Source organism: Heterodontus francisci, chromosome 11 (assembly GCF_036365525.1).
Source record: "Heterodontus francisci isolate sHetFra1 chromosome 11, sHetFra1.hap1, whole genome shotgun sequence".
Taxonomy (NCBI): domain Eukaryota; kingdom Metazoa; phylum Chordata; class Chondrichthyes; order Heterodontiformes; family Heterodontidae; genus Heterodontus; species Heterodontus francisci.
The window spans coordinates 52,787,198-52,808,858 of record NC_090381.1 but is presented as its reverse complement, the minus strand read 5'-3'; the positions used below and the strand labels follow the sequence as shown (position 1 = coordinate 52,808,858).

General features: G+C 41.0%; 1 protein-coding gene across 3 annotated transcripts in view; it reads right to left on the bottom strand.

Annotated features, from left to right (window-relative positions):
• Positions 1–21,661, bottom strand: part of rsrc1 (arginine/serine-rich coiled-coil 1) — a 563,128-nt gene that overhangs the window by 414,786 nt on the left and 126,681 nt on the right. For all 3 annotated transcript variants that reach the window (XM_068042148.1, XM_068042149.1, XM_068042151.1), the window contains exon 5: positions 15,296–15,472. In XM_068042148.1, the coding sequence (XP_067898249.1) occupies positions 15,296–15,472 (177 nt within the window). The remainder of the gene's footprint in view (positions 1–15,295; positions 15,473–21,661) is intronic.

Genomic DNA, 21,661 nt, shown 5'->3' with positions numbered 1-21,661 from the left:
TGTCATTAACAAACTTTGAAATAATGGCCTGTATACTGTGACGGCGTCATCGTGTGCAGACTGCATTCTACACAGCTGTCTTGTTGAATGGACTGTTAGCTCCTATGACTTTGGATTCAAAGTTTGTGTTTTTCTTCCCAAGACAGTCATTTACTGGAAATGACACAAAGTTCTGGAGAGTTCTGGGAAAGACAAAACTGGTCCTAACCAGTTTGAAACACAGTCTTCTGATCAGAGGTGTGACCAGAGACATGTGACTGGAGTTCAGGTTTCAGTTAAGAAGAGTACTCTGCAGTGCGTGGGAGCAAAAACAACCAGCTGTTGTTTTATAGAGACAAGATGGGAACTGCAAGTTGTTGTGCTTCCAGAGCATCTGCTTGGAATTGAAACAGGCTGCAATCTGTGGGGACAGATTGCAAAACAGCAGGTTGGAGCAGTTGTTTTGGCTGCAATTAGGGGAGCCTGGACTCAGAGCTGATTATTGGTGAATACAACTTACGGCAGCCTTCTTCAGTAACTTAAAGAGTTATCAGTAGAACCACGCCATCAGGACTGTTGTGGGTGAGGCTGAGGTTGCTCTATTAAAGAGAAAATCGCAACGCTCACTATCGACAGGACATTACTTCCGTATCTGCATCCTGGAGGACAAGACTTGGAAAACTACTGGAGGAAGTTCCTGATTTTGATGTGCTTAGGGACTGCTTGGCGCCCTCTTGCTAATAGGCTGCTCAGAGATTTGTAAGGACTATCTTTCTTGCATCTGATAATTAACGTGTAACCTTTTAAGATAGATCTATAAATGATATATCGACCGTGATTTAACTGTTAATTTATGCTTAATTAATGTTGGTTTTGATTGAGTGAAGTAAAAAATTTTTAAAGTAAAATTTTGTTCTTTTGGTTTTTTTTGTTTCCTAAATTGGGTCAGTCAGTGAATTTGATTCTTTTGGTTTGCAGGTGGTCTCCATGGGGATCATAACAATACCCAAATCCAGGTCATTAATAAGTATCACAAACAGCAATGGTCCTAATACTGACCCCTGGGGGAAACTATTTTATACTTCAGTCCCTTAACCAATTTCATATCTATACTGCCACTCTCCCTTTAATCCCATGGGATTTAATTTGCTACCAAGTATTTGTTAATCAAGTTAGTCAAACAATTTGCTTTTTAAAAAATCCATGCTGACTTTCATTTTTATTAGCCCACATTTTTGCAAGTACCAATTCATTTTGTCACGGATTATTTTCACGAAAAGCTTCACATAAAGGTTGCAGAGGTGTAGAACTCTGTCCCATAAAATGCAGGAGATACACCAACTCAATTAATAATTGTAAACTGGGATCAATAGATTTTTGCTAGACAAGGGTATAAAATGTATGGAGCCAAAGGAAATGGATGGAGTTAAGATACAGATCAACCATGATATCAATTACTGTAGTAGAAAGCTAAGCTAGCTAGCTAGTGACTCATCAGAGGCTCTATAAAAGCAGTCAGGTTTTCAAACCACACGGAGTAAGGAGTGCACTGAGTGGAGACTTTGCCTGAGTGAGACTTAATCAGAGTGTGAAGGTGGGAATTTGGTTCACGTGGGAATTCAGTGTGGAGGGGGAAAAAGGAATTGACGTGTGAGGTTTCAGCAAAGAAGGTAAGTTGGTGAACATTTTCTCTGTTTCTGTTATTTAAACTAAGGAATTTTAATTGGGGTTATTTTAACATTAATTGGAATAATAAGAAGAATAAGAATCTTCTGAGACTCATGTAATTTATTAGCAAGCTTTCATGAGTAGGAGTAAGGTTTACCAGCAGTCATAAAGCTGATTAGTAGTGGGGTTTATTAATAAATAAAAATAAATTAACACAATAAAGGTGGCAGGGCAGGTGATGTGTTGCAGTATGTGGCAGCCGGTGGACACCAATGTGATTTGGTGGTTCAAGGCGCTTCGGCTCAGAGTCAATGAGCCAGAGGCCGAACTACAGACACTGTAATGCATCAGGGAGGGGGAAAGTTACTTGTACACTTTGTTCCAGAAGGCAATCACACTCCTTAGGGTAGGGTTTTCTGATTTGATCAGTGGTCAGGGACAGGAGGGTGTGTCTGCGAGTCAGGTAGATAAGGGGATCGAGAAGGCAGAAGTAGAGCAACCTCAGTCCTTGCAATTGTCCAACAGGTTTGAAGTTCTTTCAGCTTGTATGGATGAGAGCAAGGGCTGCAGGGTGCATAAGCAAACGGACCATAGCGCCATAGTACAGGAAACCATTCAAGCGGGGGGAGTAAATAGGAATGTAGTGGTAGTACGGGACAGTATAGTTGGGGATAGACAGTTCTGTGCAACCAAGAGCGAGAGTCCAGAAGGTTGTGTTGCCTGCCCGGTGCCAGGGTTCGGAAGATCTGCTCAAGGCTGGAGAGGAACTCGTGGTCCATGTGGGTACCAACGACATAGGTAGGACTAGGAAAGAGGTTCTGCATAGGGAGTACGAGCAGCTAGGGGCTAATTTAAAAAGCAGAACCTCAAAGGTAATAATCTCTGGGTTATTAGCTGAGCCACGAGCAAATTGGTGTAGGGTAAATAAAACTAGAGTTAAATGCATGGCTCAAAGATTGGTGTGCGAGAAATGAGTTGCAATTTATGCGGCACTGGAACCAGTACTGGGGAAAGTGGGAGCTATGAACCATGCTGGGACCAGTGTTCTGGTGAGTTCATAACTAGGGTGGTACAGAGTGCTTTAAATAATGGGTCTGAGGGATCAAGTGTGGGAAGATGTGATAATTTAAAGAGAAAATGAAATCAGCAATAGTCTAGAAGATGAGTTTGCAGAATGTTTTCCGGACAGTTTCTTGGAGCAACACATTGTGGAACTAACGAGGGATAAAGCTATCTAAGATATAGTATTGTGCAATGAAGCAGGGTTAATTAGTAACCTCATTATAAAGGATCCACTGGAAAATAGTGATCATAATACCATTGGATTTCATGTTAAGTTTGAAAGTGACATACTCCAATCACAAACACGTATCTTAAACTTAAACAAAGCCAATTACATAGGGATGAGGGGAGAGCTGGTTAAGGTAAAATGGGTAAATAGACTGAAAGATATGGTGGTAAATGAACAGTGGAAACCTTTAAAGAAACAATTCAAAATGTTCAACAAAAACATATCCCATAGAAAAAAAAAATCAGCAAGAAAGACCCATCCGTGGCTCATTCAGAAAGTTAAGGATAGTACTAGATTAAAAGCAGAGGCTTACAATGTTGCAAAGAAGAGTAGCAATTCCGAGGATTGGGCGTGTTTTAGAAAATAGCAACGGGCCACCAAAAAGTTGATAAAAAAGGGAAAAATAAAATGAGAGTAAACTAGCCAGTATCATAAAAACAGATTGTAAGAACTTATATCGGTATATAAAATAGAAGAGAATAGCTAAAATAAACATTGGTCCTTTAGAAGCAGTGACAGAAAAAATTATCATGGGGAATAAGGAAATGGAAGAGACACTGAACAAATATTTTGGGTCTGTCTTCACAGTAGAAGACTCAAGTTTCATACCAGAAATAGATAGTAACCGAGGGGCTAAAAAAGTGAGGAAATTAAGGAAATGAATATCAGCAGATAAAAAGTATTGGAGAAACTTAAGGGACTAAAATCTGACAAATCCCTAGAACCGGATGGCCTATACCCTGGGGTTCTAAAGAGATAGCTGCAGAGATAGTGAATGCACTAGTCATGATTTTCCAAAATTCCCTAGATTCGGGAACAGTCCCATCAGATTGCAAGCTGGCAAATGCTACACCGCTTTGCAAGAAAGGAGGGAAAGAGAAAATGGGGCGCGACAAGCCAGTTAGCCTAACATCAGTTGTTGGGAAAATGCCGGAATCTATTATTAAGGAAGTCTTAACAATGCACTTAGAAAAGCACAGTATGATTAGAACAAGTCAACATTGTTTTACTAAAGTGAAATCCTGTTTGACAAATTTATTTGAATTTTTTGAGGTTGTAACTAGTGGGGTAGAGAACGGGGAACCAGTAGATGTAGTATACCTGGATTTTCAAAAGGCATTCAATAAGGTGCCACACACAAAGTTAATAGGCAAGATAAGGGCTCATGGAGTTGGGGGTAGTATATTAGCATGGATAGAGGATTAATTAATGGACAGGAAGCAAAGAGTGGGCATAATGGGACATTTTCAAGTCGGCAGGCAGTAAATAGTGGACGCCGCAAGAATCAGTGCTAGGGCCTCACTTATTTGCAATCCAAATGAATAACTTAGATGAAGATTCAGAGAGTAATGTATTCAAGTTTGCTGATGATACAAAGGTAGGTGGAAAGGTAAGCTGTGGGGAGGACACAGAGAAGCTGCAAAGAGATAGAGACAGGTTAAGTGAGTGGGCAACAAGATAGCAAACTGAGCGTAATGCAGGGAAGTGTGAAGTTATTCACTTCGGTCATAATAGAAAAGCAGAATATTTTTTAAAAGGTGCGAAACTTCTAAGTGTTCATGTTCAGAGAGACTTGGGTGTGCTTGTACAAGGAACACAAAGTTATCATGCGGGTACAGCAAGCAACTAGGAAGGCAAATGGCATGTTGGCCTTTATTGCAAGGGGATTGGAGTACAGGAATAAAGAAGTCTTGCTGCAATCATATAGGGTTTTGGTGAGATCACATCTGGAGTAGTGTGTGTAGTTTTGGTCTCCACATTTAAGAAAGGATGTACTTGCATTGGAGGCTGTACAACAAAAGTTCACTAAATTGGTCCCTGGGATGAGAGGGTTGTCCTATGATGAGAGGCTGAGTAAATTGGGCCTATATTCTCTGGAGTTTAGAAGAATGAGAGGCAATCTCATTGAAACATAAAAGATTCTTTTATGAAGGCATACGGCATGCTGTGTAGGGGCATAGAGTGTAAAAATTGGCAAGTCATGCTGCAGCTGTACAGAACTTTAGTTAGGCCACACTTAGAATATTGCGTGTAATTCTGGTGGCCACGCTACCAGAAGGACGTGGAGGCTTTGGAGAGGGTACAGAAAAGGTTTACCAGGATGTTGCCTGGTCTGGAGGGCATTAGCTATGAGGAGAGGTTGGATAAACTCGGATTGTTTTCACTGGAACGACGAAGGTGGAGGGTGACATGATGGAGGCTTACAAAGTTATGAGCGGCATGGACAGAGTGGATAGTCAGAAGCTTTTTCCCAGGGTGGAAGAGTCAATTACTAGGGGACATAGGTTTAAGGTAAGAGGGGCAAAGTTTAGAGGGGATGTGCGAGGCAAGTTCTTTACACAGAGGGTGGTGAGTGCCTGGAACTTGCTGCCGGGGGAGGGGGTGGAAGCAGGTACGATAGCGACATTTAAGAGGCATCTTGATAAATACATGAATAGGATGGGAATAGAGGGATACAGTCCCCGGAAGTGCAGAAGGTTTTAGTTTAGGCAGGCATCAAGATCGGCGCAGGCTTGGAGGGCCAAATGGCATGTTCCTGTGCTGTACTTTTCTTTGCATTCTAAAGGCGCTGGATAGGGTAGACACAGAGATTGCTTCTGCTGGTTGAGGAATCTAAAACACAGGGGCACAGTCTCATATAAGAGGCTGATCATTTAGGACTGAGATGAGGAGAAAGTACTTCACTCAAAGGGTTGTGAATCTCTGGAAATCTCTACTCCAGAGGGTTGTGGATGTTCCATCATTGAATGCATTTAAGGCTGGGATAGACAGATTTTTTGTTTCTCAGGGAATCAAGGGATATGGCGAGCAGGCAGGAAAGTGGAGTCAAGGCCTAAAATCAACCATGATCGTACTGAATGGCAGAGCAGGCTCGATGGGCCATATGGTCTACTCCTGCTCTTATTTCTTGTGTTCTTGTGTATTTCAATGAATGGTAAACAGGCTCATGGGGCTGAATGGCCTACTTCTATTTCTACGGTCCTATCTTCCCAGCCAGTGACATTACGCTGACTGGCCTGTAATTGCTGTGTTTATCCCTCTCCTCTTCTTTGAACAGCCGTGTAACATTTGCACTCCTCCATGTCTAAGAAGGATTGGAAGAATGGGGCTACAGCCTCCACAATTTCCATCCTCAGTAATCGAGGATGCATCCCATCTGGACCAAGTGACTTTTCGACTTTGAGATTAGATTAGATTAGAGATACAGCACTGAAACAGGCCCTTCGGCCCACCGAGTCTGTGCCGACCATCAGCCACCCATTTATACTAATCCTACACTAATCCCATATTCCTACCAAACATCCCCACCTGTCCCTATATTTCCCTACCACCTACCTATACTAGTGACAATTTATAATGGCCAATTTACTTACCACCCTGCAAGTCTTTTGGCTTGTGGGAGGAAGCCGGAGCACCCGGAGAAAACCCACGCAGACACAGGGAGAACTTGCAAACTCCACACAGGCAGTACCCAGAATCGAACCCGGGTCCCTGGAGCTGTGAGGCTGTAGTGCTAACCACTGCGCCACTGTACTATCAACCTTTTAAGTATTGCCTCCATCAAATTTTATCCTGTCTAACCTCCTTGCCTCCTCCTTCACTGGTTGGTTGCAACCTCTTCTCTAGTGAACACAGATGCAAAGTACTCATTTAGTAACTCAACCTCCCTTTTTAAATAGACCGATAAATTCTTACATCAGATTCATTATGTGGAGTATGGAAAAATGACCATCAAGCCAAAAAAAATTAACTCCTGGAAAAAAATATTAACATTTCATTTCTTTTGACCACATTTCTAAAAGATTTCCAAGTTCTGCCTTCTATTTTCATTTCTTACCTGCATGTCTCCAACTTGCCTCTTCCTCACCCTTCCTCCTCCCCACCAAGAATGATGACTTTAATTCACTCAGTTATCTAATTTTCAATTACATAAATAAAAAACAAAATTTGATGTCTCTACAAGTACAATACTGAAATTCATCTACAATAACCAGATGTAGGCCTTCAAATGGCTCCAGGTAAAATTATAAATATTATAAAGGTATGTTATGCTACGTACTGGGGTACCATAACATAGATATAGCTGAGGTAAACTTTCACAAGATATGTATGAGTGTATTGGATTCCAATAATTTCAAAAGGTGTCGATGCTTTATTGGACAAACCTACATATCAAAACTAAACATGCCACTGTGACCCTGTCAAATGCAACAAAAATAGTGCCATGTCAAAGGCATACTTCCTTCTTTCCAATCAACCATTCACCCTTTTGCCACTGGTGAAAGGCAACAAGATCTTTTTACAATGTCTCGTTTTTTTCAATAAATTTTGCATGAAAACACGTTACTCGGGCACAAAGTTGCCTGCTGTCACACTGGAAGTGTGATAAATGTTTAATGAAAACAACACCACACAGCTTGGTGTCAGACAACAGAAATCACATAAGCTTGCTTTGATCTGAGCAGACACTTAATGCAGCAGAACTCTGTAACCTGCATGTCAATGATATAAAATTAACATCATAACTTCCTGCATCATGGGGATGCAGGGTGTGGGTTGGGGGTTGAAGGGGCAAGAGTATTAAAGAAATGACAGGTTGGTAGAGTTTAATCTTGCTGTCAGACTGAAAACTCTGAATATTATTTCTTCATGGAAAACACACCCTGTCAAAAATATGAAAAGCAGAAAAAAGCAACAGTGTACAAGCAAGCACTACTGTCTTAATGACAATCTTACTCCGTGTATCTTAACAGATATTTAAAACACATTAATCATTAGTCATAAATGTTTTGATCTACAGTACCACTATGTGTTCTTCACAGACAAATGAGGCAGAATTTGATTGAGTCAGTTTTGAATATTTCTTGGGTTGAGAGTTAATACTGCAAACAGCAGGGGGAAAAAATCAGCCCAATTAAGACAAATATATGTTGAATTGAAAAGAAAACTAAGTAGTATTCGGTATGGCATTACACAAATCTGTTCTTCCCCAACATTTCTGTTTACTTTATTTGGGTGGCTCCCAAATATTTAAATACTTTAAAGCACAAACTGTTCAATCATTGCATATCACAGAATCAAGTAATCATTTTTGACCTATGTAACTACAGTAAATTCCAGAAGTACCATAAATACTTAATAAGAAATTGCTGTTTCTGACAGCTCATTGGTATTATGAACTTAACAGTTAATGGCATGGTTTTATGAAAGGGAAATCATGTTTGACATTTTATTAGAGTTTTTTGAGGATGTAACTGAAAGGATAGACAAAGGGCAGCTAGTGGATCTAGTATACTTGGATTTCCAAAAGACATTCCATAAGGTGCCACAGAAAATGTTAATATACAAGATAAGCACTATGGGTTTGGTGGTAATTTATTAGCATGGATGGAGGATTGGTTAACAAACAGGAAGCAGAGAAGAGGGATAAATGGGGCATTTTCAAATTGTCAGCCTGTAACTAGTGGAGTGCCACAAGGATCAGTGCGATTTACAGCTTGCCAACTTGAAGATGACCCATTTATCCCAACTTTCTGCTTCCTGTTCGTTAACTAATCCTCCATCCATGCTAATAAATTACCCCCAAATCCACAGCACTTATCTTATATATTAATCTTGTGTGGCACCTCATCAAATGCCTTTTGGAAATTCAAGTATACTACATCTACTAGCTACCCTTGGTCTACCCTTTCTTTCAGTTTATGGCATGTTCTACTTTCTGCAACTTTTAAGCTATACTCATTCCTAAATCATTTGTTACGACCAGGTGAGAAAGAGGTCTCGGGGTCCCTTTCAGCCTTCACCTGGTCTTACCGTAACAGGGTTTAATTTTAAACACACCGTGTTTTTAGTGCCCCCTTGGTGAATCCTTGTTCACCGCTTTCCAATTATAAGGCAAAGAAACCAGCACAAACATGCTTTCTTAGGTTTAAAGAAGAAAAGTTGAAATTTATTAAGCTTGAACTCTAATTCAGTTCATGCCTACGGATACATGACGCGCCCACGCTAGCATGTATATATGATACACACATGCAAATAGAGACAGAAAACAGAAGAAAAATGAAGTGGAAAAGTTTGAGGCAATATCGGAAGAATTGTTCTTACGTTTCTTCGAGCTCACTGTAGAGTCCTTGATTGTAGGTAGACACTGCTTTTCATTGGGGCCCAGCATTCTTCTTAAACCTTGTTCACTGTAGGAGACTTTTCTCTCTTGGGGTTCATGTGTCTTCAGTAGATTCAGAGGCTTGTCAGAAAGAGATGGGAGCAGACAGGAGTGATCTGCTCAGTCCAGGAGCAAACAGACACTCTCTCTCAGTTCAGACTGTTTGTACAATACAGAAAACCCAGGTTGCCAAGCAGGTTAGTCATGTGACTAACTGGTCCAACCAAATTGTGGATTGCATCACCTTAGCAGTCTCTGGAATGCTCCTCTTACACAATACCTGGTGATCAAGGTCCATTGTGGGTTGAATGTGTCAGGGAATGGTGCTTTGTCCTTCCAATCACCGTCTGTTAATATGCAAATGTCTTTTCCAGCCACGGCTGATCTGTTTAACAAGTCCTTTCTTCACTCCAGTAACAGTTTAAAATCAATGTTCATGACAAAATTAATGTGCCTCATTCTTGGCAGGTAGGGGCCTAGCATGACACATTTTAATAAAAATTTGATTAAGATTTGATAATGCAATTTATACACTGCAAGGAATAGTGCATTCCAAACTTCAGCAACCAAATAATATGGTTGAAAATCGTGCAAAGTGGCAGAAGGTGATCATTCCACATTGAACTATTCAGCACAGAAGGAAACCAGTCAGTCCACTATATCTGTGCCAGCTCTTTGAAAGAGCTATCAAATTATCTCCACTCCCTAGCTTTTTTGCAATTGCCCTGCAAACATTTCCTTTTCAAATATATATCTAATTCCCTTTTAAAAGTCACTACTGAATCTGCTTCCATCACTCTTTCAGGTAGTGCATTCCAGGTAGTAACAACTCAATAAATAAAATAAAATCTAAATTCCCAACTGGATTTTTTGCCAAATATCTGTTTTCCAACAATCCTGCCAGTGGAAAGAGTCTCATTATTTTGAGTACCTCGATTGAATCTCCCCTTAACCTTCTCTGCTCGAAGGAGAGCAACCCTAACTCTCTGGTCTCTCCACATAACTGAAGTCCTTGATCCTCGTAAATCTCCTCTACACCCTCTGAAAGGTTCTGATACCTTTCCTGAAGTGTGATGCCCACAATTAGACATAATACTCTAGCTGAGGCCTAATGACTGATTTATAAATCTTTAGCACAACTTCCTTGCTTTTTCACCCTCTTCTTTGGCCTCCTTATTAGATTAGATTAGATTAGATTAGAGATACAGCACTGAAACAGGCCCTTCGGCCCACCGAGTCTGTGCCGAACATCAACCACCCATTTATACTAATCCTACACTAGTCCCATATTACTACCAAACACCCCCACCTGTTCCTATATTTCCCTACCACCTACCTATACTAGTGACAATTTATAATGGCCAATTTACCTATCAACCTGCAAGTCTTTTGGCTTGTGGGAGGAAACCGGAGCACCCGGAGAAAACCCACGCAGACACAGGGAGAACTTGCAAACTCCACACAGGCAGTACCCGGAATCGAACCCGGGTCCTTGGAGCTGCGAGGCTGCGGTGCTAACCACTGCGCCACTGTGCCGCCTTATCTCGAGAGACAATGGGCAAGCGCCTGGAGGTGGTCAATGGTGTGTGGAGCAGCGCCTGGAGTGGCTATATAGGCCAATTCTAGAGTGACAGGCTCTTCCACAGGTGCTGCAGAGAAATTTGATTGTCGGGGCTGTTACACAGTTGGCTCTTTCCTTGCGCCTGTCTTTTTTCCTGCCAACTGCTAAGTTTCTTCGACTCGCCACACTTTAGCCCCGCCTTTATGGCTGTCCGCCAGCTCTGGCGAACGCTGGCAACTGACTCCCACGACTTGTGATCAATGTCACAGGACTTCATGTCGCGTTTGCAGACATCTTTAAAGCGGAGACATGGACGGCCGATGGGTGTGATACCAGTGGCGAGCTTGCTGTACAATGTGTCTTTGGGGATCCTGCCATCTTCCATGTGGCTCACATGGCCAAGCCATCTCAAGCGCCGCTGACTCAGTAGTGTGTATAAGCTGGGGATGTTGGCCGCCTCGAGGACTTCTGTGTTGGAGATACGGTCCTGCCACCTGATGTCAAATATTTTCCGGAGGCAGCGAAGATGGAATGAATTGAGACGTCGCTCTTGGCTGACATACGTTGTCCAGGCCTCGCTGCCATAGAGCAAGTTACTGAGGACACAGGCTTGATACACTCGGACTTTTCACCCTATGCCTCTAATTATAAAGCCAAGGATCCAGTGTGTTTTTTTTTTAAACAGCCTTCTCAATGTGTCTTGTCAACTTCAATGATTTGTGTGTGAACTTCCAAGTCTCTAAGTTCTTGCACCCATTGCACCATTTGACTTATATTGCCTTATATATTTCTATTTCCTTGCAAAATGAATTATATGCAGAGAAAGACTAAGATTCATGAATAAAGTTTTGCAAATGATGTATAAGTTATGGTGGTAATCTCATTGAGCTACAATGAGATTTGAAAAGAAAAAAAATAGCCATTTAGTGTACATTGAGCTGAGTGAACATAAGACCATAAGAAATAGGGGCAGGAGTGGACGTTACGGCCCCTCAATCCTGCTTTGCCATTCAATACGATCACGGCTGATGTTCTGCCTCAATTCCACTTTCTCCCCCTCCCCCCCCCCCCACATCTCAGTTCCGAGACACCAAAAATCTCTCCATTTAAGCCTTAAATATGCTCAACGATGGAACATCCACAACCCTCTGGGGTAGAGAATTCCAAAGATTCACAACCCTTTGAATGAAGAGGTTTCTCCTCATCTCAGTCCTAAATGATTTGCCCCTTATCCTGAGACTGTGCCTCCATGTTCTAGATTTCTCAGCCAGGGGAAAACAACCTCTCAGTGTTTACCCTGTTAAGCCCCTTCAGAATCTTTCATGTTTCAATGAGCTCACCTCTCATTCTTCTAAATTCCAGACAGTATAAATCCAATTTATTCATAGGACAACCCTCTCCTCTGAGAAACCTTTGCTGTATGGTTCAAAGGCAAATATATCCTTCCTTAAATACGGAGACCAAACCTGCACACAGTATTCCAGATGTGGTCTCCCAAAAATCTTGTACAATTGTAGCAAGGCTTCCTTATTCCTGTACCCCAGTCCCCCTTGCAATAAAGGCCAACAAGCTATTTGCCTTCCTAATTGCTTGCTGTACCTACAAGCTAACTTTGTGTTCCTGTCCAGGTACACCCAAGCTCTCTGAACATACACATTCAGAAATATATTCTGCTTTTCTGTTCTTACTACCATGGTGAATAATCTCACACTTTGTCACATTATACTCCATTTGCCACCTTGTTGCCCATTCACTTAACCTGTCTATATCTCTTTGCAGCCTCCTTGTGTCCTCCTCACAGCTTACATTCCCACCTAGCTTTTATCATCAGCAAACTTAGATACTTTACTCTCTGTCTCTTCGTCTCATTCGTTAATTTGATTGTAAATACCTGGGGCCCCAGCACTAATCTCACTGCACTCCACTAGTTATAGCCAGCCAATTTGAAAATGCGTTTATCCCTACTCTCTGCTTCCTGTCCGTTAACCAATCCTCCCTCAATGCTAATTAATTACCTCCAACTCCATGCACCCTTATCTTGCCTATTAGCTTTTTGTTTGACACCTTATCAAATACATTTTGGAAATCCAAGAATACTACATCTTCTGGTTCCCCTATATCTACCCTACTAGTTACGTCCTCAAAAAACTAATAATTTTGTCAAACATCATTTCCCTTTCATAAAACAAAGAGTTTGCCTGATCATGCTACGATTTTCTAAGTGCATTGTTAAGACTTTAACAAATTCCAGCATTTTCCCAATGACTGATATCAGGCTAACTGGCCTGTAATTCCCTGTTTTCTCTCTCCCTCCCTTCTTGAATAGCGGTGTTATATTTGCTAACTTCCAATCTAGGGAATTTTGGAAAATCATAACCAGCACATCCACTTTCTCTGTAGCTATCCCTTTTAGAACCAAAGGATGTCGACCATCAGGCCCTAAGGATTTGTCTGCTTTTAGTACCTAAAGTTCCTCCGCTGATATTAATTACCTTAAGATCCTCACACTTATAAGCCCCTTGGTTACCCTCTATTCCTGGTATGTATTTTGTGTCTTCTACTGTGAAGGCAGACACATAATATTTGTTCAACATCGCGACGATTTCCTCCTTCTCCATAAACTCTCCTGTCTCTGCCTCTAAGGGACCAACATTTTCTTTAGCTACTTTCCTCCTTTTTATTCAACTTATTAAAGCTCTTACAATCGTTTTTTTATATTCCTAGCTAGTTTTCTCTCATTCCATTTTTTGTCAGCAGTTTGGTCACCCTTTGCTGATTTCTAAAACACTCCCAATCCTCAGGCTTATAACCATTCTTTGCAACATTGCAAGTTTTTTTTTTAAATCTAACACTATCCTTAACTTCCCTAGTAAGTCACGGATGGACCTTGCTGAGTTTTTGTTTTGCAATGGTATGTAAATGTTTCCCATCGTTTATTTGCTGCCATGCCTTTTAGTCCAGTTAGCCAATCAACAACTTTAGCCAGCTCTCTCCTCATACTTATGTAACTGTCTTTGTTTAAGTTCAAGATTCTTGTTTGGGACCGATGTATGTCGCTTTCAAACTTAATATGGAAATCAACTGTATAATGACCACTTTTCCCCCCGGAGGATCTTTTACTATGAGATTACCAATTAAACCTGCCTCATTGCACAATACTGGATCTAAAATAGCTTTATCCCTAATTGGTTCCCCAACATATTGAGACAACCAAACAGATAATGCAATTGGGAGGGGGTAGGAGGTTATGTCATATTATTGTGGTTTAACCAAAACACCTAATTAAATGGCTTGGGTAGCCCTGTAAATCCATAATTAGGTTTTAAGAACATTTACTGTTCCCAACGTCCACACCTAGTAAAAGAAAACCTGAGGCCCCATTACAGATCCCTGGGGAACACCTGGTGTCACATTCCACCACTCAATGTTCCCCTTATCAAATGTGTCCTGGAAGTCCATATATACAAGATTTATACACACTCCCCTATTCACCATACTTGTGACCTGCTCAAAAAATTCAACCAGTTAGCTATGACTTACCCTTCATAAATCTGTTTTGACTCTCTTTGCCCAGCTCATACATGGGCAAGTGCTCAATTACTCTGTCCCTGATGACAGATTTCAGTAACATCTGCACAATTGTTAATCTGACCTAAAAAAAATGTTAAACCAACAGGCCTGTAGTTACCTGATTTCTCCCTTCCTCCTTAAATAATGGAGTAACAGCTGCAATTTTCCAATCCAGAATGTCATGAGCTTTGGAAAATTAGGGATTAACTCATCTGCAATTTCTTCACCTATTTCCTTTAATACTCTGGATTGGAAACCATCAGATCCTGGAAATGTCACTTTAAGAACTTCAATTAGTAAATGGGCACTAAGTGGTGCAGAAATAAAATGAGCACCATTTGAGGGTAAATTAAATGTCACATTTTCTTTTTCTTTTCATATGCCTAAGTTAGATTCAGCTCTTCTATAAAAAAAAACCATTTTATTATTGAAGACAAGATAAAAGTTGTGTATTCATTCAAGATATATCGACATGTTATTAAATCCTTCTCGATCCTTGAAATGCAAATAGTAATTTGCACAGAAACATCTGAATTAAGAGTTCTATGGCATTTGCATTCGTTTTACATTAAGGCACATTACAGATTTATTAAATCCACTGACTTTCAGATATACAGTAAACTATCAGGTTACCTATAAGTACATAGTTTAAACATAGCTGATCAAAATGAGTAAGACAACATTAAACATTACTTAATTTTATTCATTTTTATGTCAGGTTTTGTTTAAAGGGTGAGCAATGATGACGTCGTCAAGACAATGGCTTGGAAAGTTACTGCAGGAAGGTGAAGTTTTAATACAAATACAATTGCTGCATTTATTCATATATATTAGTGTTCCACAAACCATTTGAATTCTACAGTTCAGTCCTGTACAGATACATTCATTAAGTTTAACATATACTACTTGCAGTACTAAACAAGTATATGAATATGTATCATTTTTGCAAATATTCCTGCTGGAAGAACATCCACTTTGATAGAATATTGGACACCGTCTACATGCATTATGTAATAAGGTCATTTTAAATCAAAAACTATGACATTCCACAATCGTTGCTTACCCTTTCTTATCGCTTCGTGGTTCCCTTTCTTTTTCTTTGTCCCGGTCCTTTTCTCGTCCTTTGTCTCTGCCTTTCCACCTTTCCCTTTCTCGAGATCTGCTTTGACTATAACTTCGTCTGCGGGTTGATCGCTCACTGCTTCGACTACGGGAGCGTTGCCGATGTCTAGATCTTGAACTGTTGTAAAAAGCATTGAATACAATAAGATCAAATTCCTTTTTTTCCATTCCATTCTACAGATTTAAACCCAAGTTCTTTTTTTTTGAGGAGTTCTCAAGCAATGGTACTCAAATGTGCCATGTCATCAAAAGCAGACAACTGCCAACAATTTTCTACAGAACAAATCCTCAACCTCACTCATGTCATGGGAACCATTAAAATGATCTTCAGATTACTGATGGAAGGGGATCAGTGAATAAATTATTTTTTCAGTAACTAAAAGAAAATGGCAGCAAACAATATCAGGCTAAAAATGGTTTCCTATACATCCTAGCAAACTGTTCAAGAATGGTATTAATACAGACCTGGGAAGGGTCAGATGCCTTTTTTGGAAGCAGATTTCTGATTCTGGACAAGCCCGAGAGCCTGTGATTCCAGAGCCACGCTTGAATGATGGCAGCTGTATGTGAATGTCTCGGGAATATTTTTCTGGGACAGATAGTATATTTGGAATTTGGTTCCATGAAGCAATACCCTGGCAATACTAAAAGTACATTACTTCCAGGTATGCTAGGCAGACCAGATAAGCAATGAGTATAGCTGCTTAGGTACTAGCTTTTCTATCTCTATTTTGGCTACACTCTCACAGGCTGTAGCTGCTCTAAGCATACATGAGAGCACTGAAAACCATTTGCCACATGTCAATGATAGCAGCAACTGTGGGAACAATTTTCGAGCCCCTTGACCCAGTTCGTGGAAGTAATAATGCTTAGTTCTGAGACTGACAATAATATTTTCTCTCTCTCTCTCTGTCTGGTTGACATACCAAGTAATGTATCTTTGAAACTTGAAATACATGCTCAGTTTGTTACATTGATAATTAATCTTTACATCCTTTCTATTTGAGGACAACAATTTGCGTTTATATAGCACATTTAAGTAACAAAATATTCCAGTGTTTCACAGCTAAGAGGAAGAACAAAAGAATCATCGTATGGTTACAACACAGAAGGAGGCCATTCGGTCCATCGGGTCCATGCCAACTCTCTGCAAGAGCAATTTATCTAGACCCACTCCTCTGCCCTTTCCCCGTAGCCCTACAAATTTTCTCTCTTCAAATAATTACCCAATTCCCTTTTGAAAGCTATGATTCAATCTGCCTCCATCACACTCTCGGGCAATGCATTCCAGATCCTAACCACTCGCTGCATAAAAAGATGTTTCCTCATGTCGCCTTTGGTTCTTTTGCCAATCATCTTAAATTAATGTCTCTGATTCTCAACCCTTCCGCCAATGGGATAGTTTCTCTCTATCTACTCTGTCTAGACCCCTCAAGATTTTGAAAACCTCTATCAAATCTTCTCTCAATCTTCTCTAAGAACAGCAGCCCCAGCTTCTCCAAGCAATTCACCTAACTGAAGTCCCTTTTCCTTGGAACCATTCTTATGAATCTTTTCTGCACTCTCTCTAAAGCCTTCACATCCTTCCTAAAGTGCATGCCCAAAATTGGGAATAATACTCCAGCTGACACTGACCAGTGCTTTATAAAGATTCATCATAACTTCCTAGCTTTTGTACTCTATGCCCCTATTTATAAAGCCCAGGATCCTGTATGACTTTTTAACCACTTTCTCAACCTGCCCTGCAACCTTCAACAATTTGTGTACATGTACCCAGAGTTCTCCCTGTTCCTGAACCCCTTTTAGAATTGTATCCTTTATTTTATATTGCTTCGCCTCATTCTTCTGACCAAAATCAATCACTTAACACTTCTCTGCATTAAATTTCATCTGCCACATATCTGCCCATTCTACCAACCTGTCTGTGTTCATTGAAGTCTATCACAATCCTCCTCACAGTACTTCCAAGTTTTGGATCATCTGCAAATTTCAAAATTGTACCTGTACACCCAAGTCTAGGCCATTAATAGAGATAAAGAAAAGCAGTGGTCCTCGTACCAACCCCTGTGGGACGCCACAGTCCAAAAAATAACCGTTCACCACTACTCTCTGCTTCCTGTCACTCAGCCAACTTTGTATCCATCCTAACACTTTTCTTTTTATGCCATGGGCTTCAACTTTGCTGGCAAGCCTATTATGTGGCACTTTATCAAAAGCCTTTGGAAGTTCATGCACACCACATAAACTGCATTACCCTCATCAACCCTGCTAGCTCATCAAAAAACTCAATCAAGTTAGCTAAACACAATTTGTCTTTAAAAAAAATCCATGCTGGCTTTCCTTAATTAATCCACATTTGTCCAAATGACTGTTAATTTTGTCCAGGATTATTGTTTCTAAAAGTTTTCCCACCACCAAGGTTAAACTCACAGGCCTGTAGATTCCGGCTTTATGCTTATACCCTTTTTTGAACAAGGGTGTAACGTCTGCAATTCTCCAGTCCTTTGGCACCACCCCCTTTAGGATTGGAAGATTATAGCCACTGGCTCTATACTTTCCACCCTTAACATTCCTTAGCATCCTCAGATGCATCCTATCCAGTCCTGGTGACATCAATTTTAAGTACAGCGAGCCATTCTAATACCTCCTCTTTATCAATTTTTAGCCCATTCACTTTCTCAACTACCTCCCCTTTCACTATGACTTTGGCAGCATCTTCTTCCTTGGTAAAGACAGGTGCAAAGTGCTCATTTAGTACCTCTGCCATGTCCTCTGTGTACATGCACAGATCCCCTTTTTGGTCCCAAAGCGGCCCATTGATTAGGAAGACTTGGGGAGGTGGCTGGAGACTGGTAGATTTTAAGAAGGATTCTAAAGGTGATAAAGATTCACAAGAAATGCAGCAAGGCATGTGAGTTGCAGCGTGTGTAGTGACAGAGCCAGAGTCATTTATGGCACAGAAGGAAGCCATTCAGCCCACTGAGGCCATGGCGTCTCTCGAGCTAAGCAGTCAGTCCCACTACCCAGCTCGATCCATATAGCCCTGCAAGTCTATTTCTCTCAGCCGGCCATCCAAATTCCTCCTGAAGTCATTGATCATCTCCACTTCCACCACCCTTGTGGGCAGCCAGTTCTAGGTCATTACCATGCACTGCGTTAAAAAAAAAGCTTCCTTATATTCCCGTGCGTCTTTTTCCCAAAACTTTCAATCTGCGTTCCCTAGTCCAATGGCTCACAGACTGGTCGGCGAGGTTGGCTGAGAGAATTTCAGATCGAGAGGAAGTTCCTTCCGCATAGCATTTTAGGTACTTACAAGTGTTTGCAAATCAAGCATGTGCCTTCATCAGAATCATATTTCTCTCTCTTTGGGGCTCTGCCTGTACTTTTCTATTGGAGGTACTCCCCCTTTCGGAAGTAAAAAAAATACGCATTCCACAAATAATTTACTGTGTACCTTCACTGCAAACAACTTCAAAAATCCATCTTTGCAAGTTTTCAAATCACTAAGCTAAGGTGTGCAATCAATACTTTGCTTTTTGTGACACACACACACAGATTGCAAAATGCGACAGATGGGTGGTCTAAAGAATTTATAAGACGCATTTATTGCAGCCATCATCAAAAACTTTTGCTGTTTTTCGTCTTGAAGGCGGCTTCCTCATGCTATCTGTTAAGATGATAATGAAGTTTGGCACAGAAGGTCAGCATTAAGAATATGCACTTTGTGTCATAATAGTACAGATCTCTGCCATTCACCCCTGAATTGTGATAGGAATTCATGGATGGCAGGGAAGTGAATGAGTGGCTTAAATACACAAGCTTTATTTTTAAATTGTACCCACCATAAAAATCCCAATTCCTTCCAAAGATATGGTAAAAGGATTATCCTTTCTAAAATTATACATGAAAAATAATTAAGTTATAAATAGTCATTTGGTAGTATAGAACTTGAGAATTGCTGAAAATAGAGACATGGTTGTTGAAGCTTTTCATCTTGCACTCATCAGGACAATCGTAAAAATAACCAACGTAAGGGAAAACAACAACTTATACTGCATTAGAAGAGAGTGCTGATTGGTTGGCAATCAATTAGAACTCTGATTAGTAGAGGCATTGCCATGGAGAATGCACCAGTTTACAGCGACTGACCGTTAACTGCCAAGCTTTGTTTGAAATTTAAACCAGGCAGCTTGACTTTGATTGGTCAAGACATTGCCCTGAGGAACGAACCAGCAAATGACTGTCACTTATTTTGCTTAGCTGAAACAGGCGCAACGTGTGTACATGCAAGGATGGGCAGGCTGGAACTAACAGACAAGAGATCCATGACTAAGATATTATTAGAACGATAAATTTGAGAGGTTTGGTAGAGGGGAATGAGAGATGTAGCATGCTGAGGCCAACTGCGATATGACATGACATGACTGAAGTAGAACAGGAATTAAATCTACATTGGGGGAAACAATAAAGAATTTGTGGGGAGCAGGACTGTGATCCATCGAAATTCTTGATGGCTAGCAGTATCAAGTAAGTAGATTCAGGGCTAACAAAAGAGCAGATGGACTTGCACTACCATGTCAACTCGTGTGAAAACTGAAAGATAACTATATTGGTACTTGTATTTGGATTGAAAATAATATAAGTAAGCATCACAGTGTTACCCATTAAAAATACAAGCAATGTTGTTTCAGACATTACTAAGTGTCATAAGGCTGCACAAAATTGTGACATGTGATGTTAAATGTAACAGGAACTGTATGCAGTTACATAATATATATTAGAAAATCTTACATCTGCATCACCTTACCCCGTATAGAAATTCCTACGTCCAACTTTATAATGGGAACTGCCAATGTAAATTTGGCACTCTGTAATTATATCCTTTCACTGTAGTACCTTGGTTTTGGGTCTCCCAGTTCCTGAGCCTGTCCTGCAAAGAAATGTGTATGCTCCAACCCCCTTTACTTCTTTGCTTCCCAAATTGCAGTACCTTTTCCTATTTAACTATAAATAATATAAAATCGAAAGGTTGAATTTTATGCTCTCCCCCACAACAGAGAGAGCATAAAATTGGGTGGGATGGTGGTGGTGGCGGGGGGGAGTTCCGCCACCAACCCGTCTCCACCGAAATTTATTTCCGAGGCGGGAAAGCATGTGAATGGTCTTCCCGTCCCGTAATTGAGTCCCTTACCTGGGTAATTAACCCTTAATTAAGGGCCTCTTCCCGCCACAATTACCTGTATGGCAGACAGCCCTGTCACCAATCCGGAAGGACAGCATGAAAAACCGTGCAGGCTGCTTCCCAGCTTGGGGTTGGGGTGGGGCGGGGCCTCTGTCAACGGCACAGTGCCTGAATGAGGGACTCAGCATCGGAAAAGGGACGGGCCTGCTGAGGGCCAACCCCTGCTTCCTCCCTCCCACCCCACCCCGCGATCCCCACTCCACGAGACCCCTCCCGCCCTGACCTACCTTGAACCTGGTTCTAGCACCGCTCCCCAGTGTCTGGTGGCTGCAGCTGCCAGCCTGATTTGCCGGCAGCTTGCAAGGCCGGGACTTCTGGCGGCGGGGTTGTAAATTGTATGGAAGACCCGTCGCTGTCCAGTTAAGTGTCTGTTTGACACTAAATTTGGCGGGTCTTCCTTATGAGAGACTACAGAGAGATCTCGGTGTCTGTTTCCTCCGAATGTTGAGATCCCTGATGTCAGCACAAAATTTCACCCTAAGTGTATAAAAAAGGGTAAAATGTGTAACTTTAAAACGTCGACTGGATTACATCTGCATGCCTAGCCCAATTATCCTCCAACCTCTCACCCTACTTCACTTGAAGACAACATTTGGTCTCCACTCTTCATGTGCAATACCAGTGGAGATTGACTAGTGTACATATCGTGTATGTATGCTGTTACGACCGACCGCTCAAGTCAAAGCCCACAAATAAAATATACGAATCTGACTGCGGTGGGAGAAACACACTGTTGATTCAGTCTCACCCCTCCACAGATCGCCTCACATATCATTTTAAACTTTCCAAATTAAACAAAACCACAGCCAAATGGACCATTTATTAAATCCCGAATGAGGCGAGCCAAACCAGGTGTCTTTAGAGCAACAAATTAACTGTTTAATTAGAGAAACTAAATTCTTAAACACTACTAAGATATAAACACTTAAAATAGAAAAAATTAGTGTCCTTGCATATTTATGCTCCTGCCGAAGTGAAATCTTCCAATGTGCAACAGTCCAAGGTTGCTTGAAGTTCTCACAGCCGTCCGATGGGAAAAAAAGGTTCTTCAACAGTAGAATAGTC